This window comes from Lygodium microphyllum, chromosome 18 (genome assembly GCF_053477565.2).
Source record: "Lygodium microphyllum isolate KBCC chromosome 18, Lygodium_microphyllum_v1.1.10, whole genome shotgun sequence".
NCBI lineage: Eukaryota > Viridiplantae > Streptophyta > Polypodiopsida > Schizaeales > Lygodiaceae > Lygodium > Lygodium microphyllum.
Window position 1 is genome coordinate 86,261,668 of NC_141152.1, and position 14,976 is coordinate 86,276,643.

Below are 14,976 nucleotides of genomic sequence, written 5' to 3' on the forward strand. Positions count from 1 at the left end.
CCATGCGACTAGAGAGATCTGTCGGTGATTGAAATTTTATTTTCAGTAAATTCTACCACTGTTTAAAAATTGCCCATTCGAAATAAGAATCGAACACCCGATCTTCTGAAAGAAGTTGTCAGGCCAACCAACAAGACAATACTTCCTTGTAATTTTAACGTCTCGTATATTTACTGAGTCGAAGAAGCTGCGTGATGCAAAGTGCATGCTTGCAATGCCTTGGATTGGTAGCATCATGGGGCCCTATCATACTGTATTAGTACGGTGCGCTCATCTTCACGTTGATAGCCGTCCTACTTGAGCGATAAGTGCTATTTCGTGTCTCACAAGGATGCTAGCTTCCACCATCACTATAGGAAATGATCTTTTGCGGCACAGACACAATGGCCATGAGGCCATCCTCATGGAATGGATAGGCTGGTATTGCACCCGGAGGAGGTCCATCCCACATGCAGCAAGAGATTGAGTACGTGGCTGGAGGTGGTGGCATATCTATCACAGAGCTGGACTTGGTCACGCTTCCATATTTGGAAGCCGTGATCAAGGAGACCCTGCGAATACACCCGTCAGGCCTGCTGCTCTCTTATGCATGCTCGGCGGTGCAGGACATCTGACGCATCGGGTGGGCGCTGTGGATGACAACGATGTGGTGAACATGCGGCCATGCAGGCATCAAGGCAAGCGAGGGCATGGCTAGGCTGCAGGTGTACCTGAGCAGGGCCTTATAACCCAGTGCGATGCAGCTCTCGGCAGCCCACTTACATGAAACTTAAGCATGTTTTGTTAACCTCCATGCATCTGAAATGCGTTGTAGGACGTAGGCATACGTCTTATATAGGGGTATGCAGGACATATTTGAGTAACGTCTTCTATAAGGTCAACCACCATGAAAAAATAATAAAATCTGTTGCTCACATCAAATTCATTACTTTGTCATTTTTACATCTATAAATAGAGGTGCAGAGAGACCTAGTTTGATGCCTCTAATGCATGAATGAGCAAAAATCTTCATGTGTTATGGAAATGAGAGGGATTATACATGAAATGGAACTCATACGTAATTGATGTCAAATTCTTTCTCTATGCAAAGAGCCCTGTTGGAGCAAGAGATTGCAACTACTTCGAACAAAAGAGCACTACAAATGAAGTTGATTATATTTTTAATGCCAAAAATAATTCTGGTGTTTTTCGAAGTAGCCTTTCGGTAAAATTGTATTGCCTTGATTTGATCATTTCTACCTCTTACATGTTGGTCTTTTCTCTTACGTGTAGATCATCCCTCATTTGTGTGCTTTTTTTTCCTATTTGGCCTTCAAAGATCCACACAACCTGACCGAGTTGCATGTTCTACTTGGCCTTCACAGATCCGCGAAACATAATATTCCTTTGGAATTCTAAAGGTTTTCAATTTCATTGTGTGGGTTTGTTATTATCTAGCTCCATCTTATATATTAATGTAAATAATGTTAAGTATGTAATGATAACTCTAGCACATTCGGATTGGATAAGTGACTCACAATATGTAGTTCCTCTCTACAAGGATCCTATTATGGACCATTAACTTAGCTTAAGTCTAGCCGATGCAAGTCAGATCATATTCCATTGTTGTCTTGGCTCTATGACTCTCCACATTTGTCATGTTATGGTTGCCTTTCTAAGCTACTTCTAGCTTTTAAGCATGCCATTTTCTTTTGCAAGGACTCCTAATTTCAATCTTAGCCCTAACGTGACTAATCTCCTCATTACATTCATGTTGACTATAGTAACAAGAAGGGATTAGTTTTAGTTTGTTGTTTCTATGTGCTTTTTGATGATGGTGCTAATGCTCCTCCCATGTTAGCCAATCACTTATTGCATTGACCATGGTTTCATACAAAGGTTGGTTTCCTATTCCATTTGCTAGCTCCTCCATAGTTTTGAAAATGTAACATATTATATAACTAAATCTTCATCAACAAGATGTATTAGGTTTGAAGAAGCGTACAATTTTGTTCTTAGTGCCCATATAGGCTTCTTAGAATCCACCTACCTTGGTTTAGTTGAGTCTTTGCTAATCAAAGCTTTGCTCTCTTGGTAGTGGTTGTCCTGTAGTCTTTGCTCATTGAAGCTTTGGTCTCTTCGTTGTCCTTTAGTTACATGGGCACCAACTAAAGTTGTTGCTTCACATTAGAATGTACAATTTAGGTTTTTTGGTTTCACAGATTTTTTTTATTTATCAATCAAAAAGCTTTACTACAAACCAAATATGTGAATATCACAATTGTGGTTGTTCAATATATGCTTTTTAACAATGTTTCACATTTCCAATGTGACATACAAACCATGATCATGGAGTACTTGTGCTATGATGCATGGGTATGTATGCGGTCTTGATGGAGACATGTTTTATTGCTTAGTAAGGTCGGAAGAAAAGTATAACGCAACTACACTAAGACCCTCTCACACATTGCCTTATTTAAAATTACTATTTTGAACCAACATCCTTGAGTACACAGATCCCCCTCTTACATAACCAAGATAGCTATAACAAGGTATTTACCTTCCACCAAAATCTCCTCAAAATGCAACACAACCAAGAGTATTTTGAGCAAAGGAAACCTAAATACAAATGCTACATTGCTATAAAGGCTACAAAACCTACCACGATACCTGCTCACTATTAGAATAATGACATCATGCTAAGAGTTTGAATAACCATGATGTATAGGAAATTAACCTAGTGACACCACAAAGCTAATATACATTATATAAACATTAAGAGAAGAGATGGAAGTATCAATCTCAATGCGCATATCTACAGCGGCAATAGAGCACCAATTTCAAAGCATGTGCTCATTTAAATTGCTAACAAGACTTTGTGCCTAATCTTCCCTAAAAGATTGTAAGATTTAATTTGTACATGAAGCTCATTTAAGATGTACTTTGTTCAAGAAGCTCATTTAAGAACCATAAGTAACCTAAATCATCCTCTTTGAGTCTATTTAGATCACTAGTAATTTTCCCTAAGATAGTACACATACCCAAAGACCCTCAAGGGCAAGCACCTCCTCTCCAAACACTAGTTAAAAGTGTGAGCAACAACCATGTTCAAACTTTCATTACATACAAATAGAATAGCTTTCAAGACCAGTGAACAACAAAGCTTCTTCACACTATGACATTCCTTAATAACTTACCAAGGAGAACCTACCAAATTTGGGAGTGGAGAAGAGACCAAACTAACACGAACACTCCATGGAAACATAGATGTATGTCCAAATGATGCACCAAGTGAGATTTGAGATTTGAGATTTGAATCCACAACCTTAAGATTATGATCCCAATTTTTGACTAGGCCATCATCTTTAGGACATTCAAGTAATACTTGAGAGTTAGCACTTTGTTCTACAAGGATATCAATAAGAAGATTCAACAATGTCACATCATATCAAGAATGTCGCCTCTATATAATATTAAATCTTGAAAGAGGAAATATTATGATCACAAAGGAAAATTGAAAACTTTAAAGAAATCTTAAAATGGATAATCATATCCAATTGGTCATATAAATGTGTGGATACACTTGGAAAAATTTTGGACCTTTGTAAGTATACCATGGCATTACCTATAAATGCACCTATATAAGTAGTAGTAACTCTAGCACTACTTGGGATTTTCTCTACATGTGATTCTTTGTGCAATGGTGAACCCTCACATGTGGTGTCACGGGGGTGTAGTCCTAATATGTCTCTACATGTTATATCTTTATATTTCATGAATACTAGAATTCCTTATTGATATATTCTATGTCCCTTTCTGATGTGCCATTTTTGTGCCTTATAATAGTTTACCACTTTGTGCCTTACAATAGGTTACCACTTGAAGTCCCATAAAGGTTTGTAACGAGCACCCGTAGGGAAAAACAAGAGCGAGGAAGGGAAATAAGGTTCCATACTCTTCCACTTAGCCTTCAAAATCCTATTGATACAATCATAAATACAAAGAGTAAAGCACCAAAATCTAGATTTCTTTACTACTTTATAACTTTTGGGCTGACAATAATTTTATACTAAGGTGAGGGTTGAGTGATGAAGCCAACACAAAAGAGTGTGTTTAGGAAACTACTAAGCAACAGGGATCTAAAGAAACAATAAGAGCCAAAGAATGCTAATTGATCCAATGCTACATGCAAATTAAACGAAAGAACAAGAACAAAGATCAAATGCTTTTTATTTACCACACGTTTGAAACTTAATAGAAATACAAAATGTCATTTAAAACCTCTTTTCAAGTGGAACTGTAACCCAATGCAAATTAACTTTGAGTTTATATGACCAACATATCAAAGCACTATAATAAATTCATTTTCAGCCAAAATCAAAAAGCCTCTTTTTGTTTTTTTATAGAGAAGTCATCTTGATTTTGCTATTTTAATGAAAATATATTTATTTTAGTAAAATTACCCTTCAGTAACCATGAATGTTGTTCCTATCAAACTTAATTGTATCTTATAAGAATGTTTTCAATATGACCATTTGCTTATAAGATGTTTCCCATATAACTATTTGCCTGTGAAAATGTTTCTAATATATCCATTTAATTCCATGACAAAATACATCTCATTTCTAAACTAGTATTTACAAAATGATAAATTATATTCATATCTTGTTGCCAAAGGTTTGAGATCCAACATCCACTCCTCTATTAGCATCAAAATAAGATCACATGATAATGGAGAAAATCTTAGAAGGCTTGATTCTGTCATATGTTCAAAAACTACAGGAGCGCCACACACACACACACACATGCGCGCACACATACCACAAAACACACAAAAAGCATGCCCATGTGTGTAAGCTATTAAAATATTTTGAGCACACAGCATGGTAGGGTAAGATAGGCCCAGGAACATTTGAAATCCCTTATATAAAAAGCTAATATATATTCATTCAAGATATATACATCAGAGTTCTGCTCCTCTAGAAACTTAAGGATCTCACTATACACTCTAGTATTACCATTATACCCTATAATAAAATCTATGTGGGCATAATCCTCAACAAGTAGTGACTTATAGCCTCAACGAGGCAATTGGTTGCAAAGCTCCAAAACATCATTTACATCAGATAGAGCATCCTTTGTACCATATATGAGCAGCATCTTGCTGGTATCAATCTTAGTGAGATCATAAGCTGGTGGCTTGAGCGATTTATATCTTTGCATGTTCCCTAGTACTCCATAGTCATATTTCGCAAAGGTACCTAGCTGACATACTGTCCAAAATTTTGATCACGCTTATTTATTCTAAAAACAGAAACCTTGAAACAACCTTTTGTGCAGTACATTTCTTAAGCATTCTGTCACAAGACTGTGACAAGTATTACCTTTTTGCTGATTTCTTTATTACTACTTTATTTGGTTTTTCTTTTTGAAAGGATCCCTCTTGAAATCTAAACGCCTGAGTTGCATGGCCAGTATGTGAAACCGACAGGAATGTCTAGTGAGTCAAGACTGGACAGTTAAGGTCCAGTACAAGTCTGGAAGAGACTGATGGCGCTGTAGATTGACAAGCCTAGAAGAGACTTGTGAAAGTGTATATGGACAAGTGTGTTGAAGAACTAGCCTGGAAGAGACTAGTTCAAAGTGAAGATGGACAAATCTCCAAGAGATTAGTCCATGTGGGGTCATCAGTGGAAATTCACTTTCAATTGAGCTACATTGCAAATTTGGATGTAGCCATAGTCTACAAAGATGGTCAGAAGACTAGTGGGGATGCAATGGAAGCAACTCCTAAAATTTAGGGAGTTACTATTTTTGGACCCCACAATCTGTTCACGTCATTATCTTCGTTTTTGCACAAGGATTAATCCTCTTGTCTATGCCGAGGTCAAATTTTGCACCAAGCATGGAGAATTTTAGATCGGAAGGCTAGAACGGGAAACACCTTCCATTGCTGCCATTTGGCACAAATTTGTCCACTTTCCTCTTTAAAGAGGGGCTGGCGTACACTTCCTTGGGCCTTTGGGGGGCTCATTTGAAGAGGAAAAAAAGATGGACAGTTGCTGATGGAGAATTATTGAGAGCTTGCCTACCTTGTCTATGATGCACAGAGGGTTGAGCTTGCTCCCTACTCTCTCTCTCTCTCCCCCTGACAGTTATGGTTCTGCCCCCGTCGAGGGCCTTTCTTCTAATTCATGTACAGTTGTGTGGGAATATGCTGTTTTTGCATGAGGCAAGAGCCTCCTTTCTCCAGGAACAGGAGCAGTTGTTTGCTGCCCCAAGCAGGAACAGGTGAGGGTGGTAACCTCACCAAGCAAGTGTCCGAAATAGCACTAAATCGGTACTGATTTTAGACTGTTCAGAGGTTATTTCAGAGCCCAATTGATGTCAGAATCAAGGAGCACTTGGCACAGATGTTGGAGAACAGTACAGGGAACAATATGAGCTGAAACCAGGTTTCAAAACAGGTCTGAACCAGTAATTACAGCGGGCTAAAATGGTCAATTCTGCGCTCCAACCAGCAGAATTGACCATTTCAGCCCGCTGTAATTACTGGTTCAGACCTGTTTTGAAACTGGACCAGGTTTCAAAACAGGTACCAGTAATTACAGCGGGCTGAAATGGTCAATTCTGCGCTCCAACCAAAAGTTTTAAGACTTGGGCAAAGTTTCCCCTCTTGGTCGACTTGTTTTGGGTCAGTAATTGTACTGTTATACTGCCAAATTTCACCCAGAATAGGTGAAAGACAGCCCATTGTACTTTCTCTCTTTTTAAAGATAAAGAAATACCGCAAGGGGCGCCTGACTTAGGGGCCAACAGGGTGTCTGTGTGGCAACAAGAGCATTCTAGCTTCCTGTATTTCTTCTTGATTCTGTGTCTTAAAGTTCAGGTAAAGTGGGCGACTGTGAATTGGGTGAAAGCATTTATATATTTTGGTTGTACACTACCGCCCTTTCCAGAGAACAGCCCGGTTACATGGTTCCAATGCCGGGATCGAATCACTTTTTCCCTAAAGAGTGAGCCAGGGTTTGTTTGGGTGCAAGACACAAAATTGTGCATTATGGCTGATGGAAAGGAAGACACCAGAAAGGAAGCGTCTTCATCACAGGAGATCCCTGTTGTTCATGAGGTGGGAGAGTCTTCTAGACCTCACAGTTTGTTACTCCTCCTGTTATGGTTGAGCAACAAGTTCTTACGGCTTCTTCTATGGATGAAGACATTTTCAAGACTCAGTTAGTTGCTGCTATGAGTATGTTTACTCAAGTGATGCAGAATCCAAGGTTTTTGACATTTTTGCGGCCCTCCCTTCCTTTACAGCAAGTTGGGCAATCTGCAAAGATTTCGGATCCAGTAGAGGTCCAGGATAAGGGTAAGCATGCTGCAGATTCAGTGGAAACACCAAGGCAGCTTGCGGAGTCAATGGAGACTCCAAGATTGGTTCCAACTGTCCAGGAACAGGTGGCGGAAACACTAGTTACACAGGCATTGCCAGTTCAGCTCACCACTTTACAGCAGCCAAATGTTGGCTTAAATGGACAGGGAAACAGTTTTCAGGTTTTCCCACCGACCTCTGTACATCCTGGGTACTTTGGAAGTGGATTTGTATTTCAAAGTATGGCTGGTAATGCACCTGGAAACCAGATTTATGTACCAGGAACAGTGTTTGGGGGTACACAAGGTTTTATGCCAAACCCCATGTATGGTAATATAGGCATGCAGCCTGGATTTCAAGGAGTTCAGGGCAGTTTTGGCATGCCACAGGGCACTTTTGGTATGGCTGGTTATCAAAATCAGCAAGCAAGTATTGTGTCTACAAGCCCTGTAGTCGGTGGTCCGGTAACTTCCATGCCACCTGTTAGTGTTCCTATATTACAGGCATATCCTACGGACCCTTTGATGGCTCATGAGAAGCCAAAGCCATACAAGGAAGGTGGTGCAGCCGTACAGTTTGACATCTTTCGAGGATTTGAAGATAGGACTAAGGCTCTCTCTTTCTTATAGCAGTTTGATGCCGCATTTGCAGGAGGGAACTTTACAGAGCCTTCTAAGGTCCGAAAAGCTGCCACCTTTCTTAAGGGCAATGCTAGTCAGTGGTGGAGTACACTGTTGATGCAAGGACAGGCTCCTGCCACTTGGACTTACTTTAAGCAAGTATTTGCTTCTGCTTGGTTGACCAATGAATTTGAGATCGATGTTATGTAAGCTTGGCACAATTTGGATGCATCTAAATGCAAGGATCTGGAAGACTATAACAAGAAGTTTTGGGAGGCTTTACTTCTAGTCACTTCTTACAGGGTTGTGCCATTGACCGAGCAGATAGAGAAATATTGCTGCGGGCTGCCCAAGGAACTCCGGAATTATTGTACAAAGACAAAGGTCACGACTTAGACTCAGTTAATTGAGAATGCCAGCACAGGAAATGCATTATTGTTGGGACTGTCAAGTGGTTTTGGGGGCAGCATTAAACAGGACAAATCTGAGAAATTTTCAGCAAAGAAGCCATTTGGTAAACAGGTTTCTCAGATTTCTCAGAGCACAGGTAAACCTTGGCAGTTCAAGAAGAAGCCAGCCAAGTTCTTTGGACAGCAGTCAAAGGACCAGAAGAAACCTTTTGTGCGCAAGTCTCTTGAAGAGAGAAAGGCTTTAATGGCTGAGAGGAAGTGCTTTATCTGTGAGCAGACTGGTCATATTGCGTCTAACTGTCCGGACAAAAATAAGAGACCAGCTGATGATGATAAAGAGGACAGGAAAGGAAAGAAGCCCAAACCTTCGGCAGGTTTAGTGCCAAATATGCTGGGAGACAAGCCACACTCGAATGCTAATGAGCTTTGCAGAGCTTAGGGTAAAGTTAGGGATCAACATGTACTCATTTTCTTTGATCCTGGAGCTAAGGCAAACTTTATCTCACCAGAGTTGGCTTCTACTTTGGGCATCAGAGCAAATGAGATGGGCTACACAGCAGAGGCAAGGTTGGCATGTCCTGGCCACTCAGAGTCTGTGACACCCATTCTTGGAAGGCTGCCTCTTCATATACAGTCTTATGTTGATGCAGAAGAATTTTATATCATGCCACTTGAAGGCTGTGATGTCTTGTTGGGAATGCCATGGATGTTCAGAAAGCATGGTGTGTTGGATGCCTTTAACAAGAAACTAACTTTGGAACATAGGGGAAAGACTCGTGTGCTTGATGTGAAGCTTAAAGAAGAGTCTGTACCTGTTGTATTGGCTTCTGCCATTACATCTGTAATAAAGAATCATCTTTCTGTGTACTTGATTTTTGCACGTGATGTCAAGGATAATGATGAGTCAATTTTCTCTATGTTAAATAGAGACAGGTCTGCTTTTTTTGTCTCAGTTCAGTAATTGTTTTTCTGACTTATTACCATCACAGTTGCCACCAGAGAGGTCTGAGGATCATGCGATAGATTTGGTGCCAGGCAGTAGCCCACCAAATAGACCTCCGTATAGGGTTAGTGCAGCCCAACAGAAAGAGATATTGAGCCAGGTGAATGAGCTGTTAGAAAAAGGGCTGATTCAGCCAAGTTCATCTCCCTTTTGCTCACCAGTGCTCTTAGTGCAGAAGAAGGATGGCTCTTGGTGCATGTGCATAGATTATCGAGCGTCGAACAAGAGTACCATCAAGAACAGGTTCCCCATTCCAAGAATTGACGACATCCTTGACCGTTTGGAAGGAGCATCAATTTTCAACAGGATAGATTTGAAGAGTGGATGCCATCAGATCAGGATTAAGCGAGAGGATGTGCATAAGATTGCATTTAGAACCACGTTTGGTCTCTATGAGTTCTTGGTAATGCCATTTGGACTTACTAATGCTCCTGCTACATTTAATCAAATGATGGACAGGATTTTTCGTCCATACAGGCAGTTTGTTGGTACATTCTTTGATGACATGATTGTCTTTTCAAAGAATGAAAAGGAGCATAGAGAACACTTGAAAGCAGTCTTTGATGAGCTTCGCAGTAATAGGTTGCTTATCAATGGCAAGAAGAGTGAGTTCTTCTTGGAAGAAATCCAGTTCCTGGGGCACATAGTGTCAAAGGATGGTGTCCGAATGGATCCTGCTAAGGTTGAAGCAATTAGGACATGGCCAGATTTGAAGATTTTCCATGATGTTAGAAGCTTCCTGGGTTTGTGTTCTTACTACAGGAGATTCATTCGCAATTTTGCAAAGATTGCTTCACCTTTACATGCTTTACAGAAGAAAGGAATCTCTTTTTAGTGGACACAGAAAGAGATTTCAGCTTTTAATCTTCTTAAAGAAAAGATGACTTCTAGTCTAGTGATCATTCTGCCAGATCTTAGGAAGTCATTTGTTGTCCAGTGTGATGCCTGTGGCAATAGCATTGGTGCAGTGTTAATGCAAGATGGCCGGGTAGTGGCTTATGAAAGCAGAATCCTGCGAGGGCCAGAGAAGACTGTGCAGGTCTATGAGAAAGAATTGTTGGCTGTGATTCATGCGCTTTCTTGTTGGAAACACTATCTACTTGGGGCAGATTTTGTTGTCCAGATAGATCATCAGATATTGCATTCTTTCTTAACTCAGACTAAGCTGTCAGAAAAGCATATGCGTTGGGCAAACTTTTTGTCAATGTTCCAATTTCAGATTGTGCATGTGGAAGGCAAAAAGAATGTTGTGGCTGATGCTTTGTCAAGGAAGCCACAAATTTCAGCTGTGTCAATTCCTTATCATCATGAGCTTGATGATATGAAGGAACAGTATGCTGATGATGAAAATTTTGCAAGGATCTTTGATTAGCTTGTCAATGGACAACATCATGAGCATTATCTTCTCAAGGATGGTTTCATATTGATGCATGGTAGACTATGTGTAACTATGCATTGAGACAGAAAGTTATGACAGAGAGTCGCTCTCCACTGTATGCAAGGCATTGTGGTATTGATGCAACAGTCAAAGCAGTAGAGACATTCTTTTATTGGCCTACTTTGAGAAGAGACGTGGATGCTTTTGTGCGGCAGTGCTTGATTTGCCAGAAGGTCAAGTTTGACAGGCAAAAAGCACCAGGGCTTTTACAGCCATTGCCTATTCCGGATAAACCATAGGAAAGCATAGCTATGGATTTTATCTTTGATCTTCTCAGGACACAGACAGGAAATGATGGGATATAGACTATTATTTGCAGGCTTAGCAAACAGGCTCATTTCATTCCTGTCAGGAAGAAGATAAAACCAGACCAGATGGCACGTTTGTTTATGCGCAATGTCTTCAAGTACCATGGTATGCCACAATCTATTGTCAGTGACCGTGATCCATGGATGACAAGTCTATTCTGGAGAGGCATATTTGAGAACATGGGCACAACGCTTAAGTTCTCATCGTCATTTCATCCACAGACTGATGGACAGTCAGAAGAGGCAAATTCTACTGTCTTGGATCTGCTTAAGTGCTATGTGTCAGAGCACAGGTCAAAGTGGGAGTAGTATTTGCATTTGGTCGAGTATGCATACAATAATACTGTGCATTTGTCAATAGGCAAAGCCCCTTTTGAAATTGTTGAAGGTGGTAAAAAGGTTCCTCCCATTTTGCATACAAAGGATAAGATCTTTCAAGCAGATCAATATGTGCAGAGTATGGGTGAAATGTATCAGAAAGTTAAGCATGCCCTTGAAAGGACTCAAGCAAAGCAAAAGAAAGCTGTTGATCATCACCGTCGTGAATTGATATTTTCACTTGGTGATTGGGTACTGTTGCGGTTTGAAAAGGCACCCTTAAAGAAGCGGAAAGGCAAGGAAAGTCTTTTCACTAAGCTTAGTATGCAATACTATGGGCCTTTTCAAGTAACAGAGAAGATTAGTGATGTCAGCTATCGGCTGAAACTGCCTGACAATTGGAAGATTCATAATGCTTTCCATATAAGTCTTCTTAGTCCCTATGTGGGTGATGTGCCAGAAGACATGCCAGTTGAGGAACAGCCCGAAGTTGAGGAACTTGATGAAATTCTTGTTCCAAAACAGGTACTGGCACACAAGGAAAGGAAAGTGAAAGGCAACGTTGCTAGAAGGTATTTGGTTAAGTTCAAGAACTATCCATCTATAGATGCTAAGTGGATGGACGAAGGTGAACTTGCAGAGTCACCTAATGTGTTGGAACTTTACCTTGAAGCATTTCGCTTGCAACCTACCTTAACCCCTTGTATCTCTAAGCTGAAATAGATTGTCAAAGTGACAATTGCTCAAAAAAGAAATTATGTACAGAAACAGATTTTGTACAGGTTAACACTTATTGTGTCCATATGGTTTCCTCAGTGCTAAAGAAGTAAGTATTGCTTGCAAGAATACAGTTTTTACTTCTATTGAATTGAATACATGTTGTAACAATGGTTACTCGATCAGGCATGTATTCTCTGAATTGACTCAGTGGGGATATCATTTTGATGAACCGGCCACTAGATCTCTAGTCAGGGTGATGTGGAGTCATCAAATGAGAATCTGCCACTATGGGGATATCATTGTGGTGTACTTGCCACTATATCTGGAAATAGTGATGTGGAGTCACATGATGATAGTCTGCCATGTTTCACAGTTAGAACATACATGTGTTAACAGTGTGTTCAGTACACAATATTGATTGATAGCATGTATGTGTTGTACATGTGCTGCCAAGTGTAAGTTCACTGGGTTAGCTAGAAGCATGTATGACATTCATGCAAACGAGGACGTTTGCGATTTCGAGAGGGAGGTATGTCACAAGATTGTGACAACTATTACCTTTTTGCTGATTTCTTTATTACTACTTTATTTGGTTTTTCTTTTTGAAAGGATCCCTCTTGAAATCAAAATGCCTGAGTTGCATGGCCAGTATGTGAAACCGACAGGAATGTCTAGTGAGTCAAGACTAGACAGTTAAGGTCCAGTACAAGTCTGGAAGAGACTGATGGCACTGTAGATTGACAAGCCTGGAAGAGACTTGTGAAAGTGTATATGGACAAGTGTGTTGAAGAACTAGCCTAGAAGAGACTAGTTCAAAGTGAAGATGGATAAATCTCCAAGAGATTAGTCCATGTGGGCTCATCAGTGGAATTCACTTTCAGTTGAGCTACATTGCAAATTTGGATGTAGCCATAGTCTGCAAAGATGGTCAAAAGACTAGTGGGGATGCAATGGAAGCAACTCCTAAAATTTAGAGAGTTACTACTTTTGGACCCCACAATCTGTTCACGTCATTATCTTCGTTTTTGCAGGAGGATGAATCCTCTGGTCTGTGCCAAGGTCAAATTTTGCACCGAGCATGGAGAATTTTAGATCGGAAGGCTAGAACGGGAAACACCTTCCATTGCTGCCATTTGGCACAAATTTGTGCACTTTCCTCTTTAAAGAGGGGCTGGCGTGTAGTTTCTTCGGCCTTTGGGGGGCTCATTTGAAGAGGAAAAAAAGATGGACAGTTGCTGATGGAGAATTATTGAGAGCTTGCCTACCTTGTCTATGATGCACAGAGGGTTGAGCTTGCTCCCTACTCTCTCTCTCTCTCCCTGATAGTTATGGTTATGCCCCCATCGAGGGCCTTTCTTCTGATTCATGTACAATTGTGTGGGAATATGCTGTTTTTGCATGAGGCAAGAGCCTCCTTTCTCCAGGAACAGGAGCAGTTGTTTGCTGCCCCAAGCAGGAACAGGTGAGGGTGGTAACCTCACCAAGCAAGTGTCCGAAACAGTACTAAATCAGTACTGATTTTGGAATATTCAGAGGTTATTTCAAAGCCCAATTGATGTCAGAATCAAGGGGCACTTGGCACAGATGTTGAAGAACAGTACAGGGAACAATATGAGCTGAAAACAGGTTTCAAACAGGTCTGAACCAGTAATTACAGCGAGCTGAAATGGTCAATTCTGCGCTCCAACCAAAAGTTTAAGACTTGGGCAAAATTTCCCCTCTTGGTCAACTTGTTTTGGGTCAGTAATAGTACTGTTATGCTGCCAAATTTCACCCAGAATAGGTGAAAGACAGCCCATTGTACTTTCTCTCTTTTTAAAGATAAAGAAATACCGCAAGGGGCGCCTGACTTAGGGGCCAACAGGGTGTCTGTGTGGCAACAGGAGCATTCTAGCTTCCTGTATTTCTTCTCGATTCTGTGTCTTTAAGTTCAGGTAAAGTGGGCGACTATGAATTGGGTGAAAGCATTTATATATTTTGGTTGTACACTACTGCCCTTTCCAGAGAACAGGCCAGTTACACATTCTCTCTCTTACACTGCTTTTGACAACTGAATATGAATTATATCCATGTTATGAAAAAAGGGCAATAAAGGTTTAGCAACACTTACACTGTCCCAAATGATGCAAATTTTGGCTGGATGTTGCCCGAGTCTCATATTGATTGTAAAATGGTCTCCGGGTAACATTAATACAGCAATTGTCACCTGCAACCTAAAGGACATGAGCCACTGGGAACTTGATAGTAAAACAGGACAGTTCAGCTCTTCCAGACTTGTTACTGGCATGCAACAGTCCAGGAAAACTGCAATGGATCTCACTCATTTCCATTAACACAATGCATATGCCAGGCTAAAGAACCTTAGACATGTAACATTATGATTACCAAGGTTATTCATATTCTTTTCCAATACTTTTGTCCAAGCATAGATGAACCTGTGAAGACTTTGGCCCAGTGTTGAAGCATCTACCACTGTTAAGCACATATCAGATCCACCACCTGCTTACCAGACAGGCTTCAGAAAACCAAAAAATATTAGCAGATGAAAACCTTGATTTGAAGAGCATGATATAATCAAGAATGATCATCTAGAATGAGCTTTTGAAAAAGACAAACTAAGACTAGAACATTTATCAACCAAATTATTTGCAAGCGTTGCCCCCTTTTGGGCACCAAAATGTATTAGAAACTTGAAATCTCCTAATACTGAATGCAGGTCAGGGACATGCAGATAGAGTGATTGTTTTCCCCCAAGAAATGAAAATTCTATTAAATGACACCTCCAAAAGAATCCTTGAGGTATAATCT

At 40.4% G+C, this 14,976-nt stretch overlaps 1 protein-coding gene across 13 annotated transcripts in view; it reads right to left on the bottom strand.

The window, feature by feature from the left end:
* Window positions 1–3,471: 3,471 nt before the first annotated feature.
* LOC148021112 (triacylglycerol lipase 1-like) overlaps window positions 3,472–14,976 on the bottom strand; it is a 65,541-nt gene continuing 54,036 nt past the window's right edge. For 4 of the 13 annotated variants that reach the window (XM_087698954.1, XM_087698952.1, XM_087698953.1 and 1 more), the window contains 3 exons: window positions 14,554–14,683; window positions 14,279–14,374; window positions 3,987–5,252 (listed from right to left, as the gene is read on the bottom strand). In XM_087698954.1, coding sequence (XP_087555080.1) covers window positions 5,059–5,252; window positions 14,279–14,374; window positions 14,554–14,653 — 390 coding nt within the window. In that variant the 5' untranslated portion in view covers window positions 14,654–14,683 and the 3' untranslated portion in view covers window positions 3,987–5,058. Of the gene's footprint in view, window positions 3,958–3,986; window positions 5,253–14,278; window positions 14,382–14,553; window positions 14,684–14,976 lie in introns of those variants that run through there. The other 9 variants (XR_015694668.1, XR_015694667.1, XM_087698950.1 and 6 more) reach the window with 6 other exon arrangements.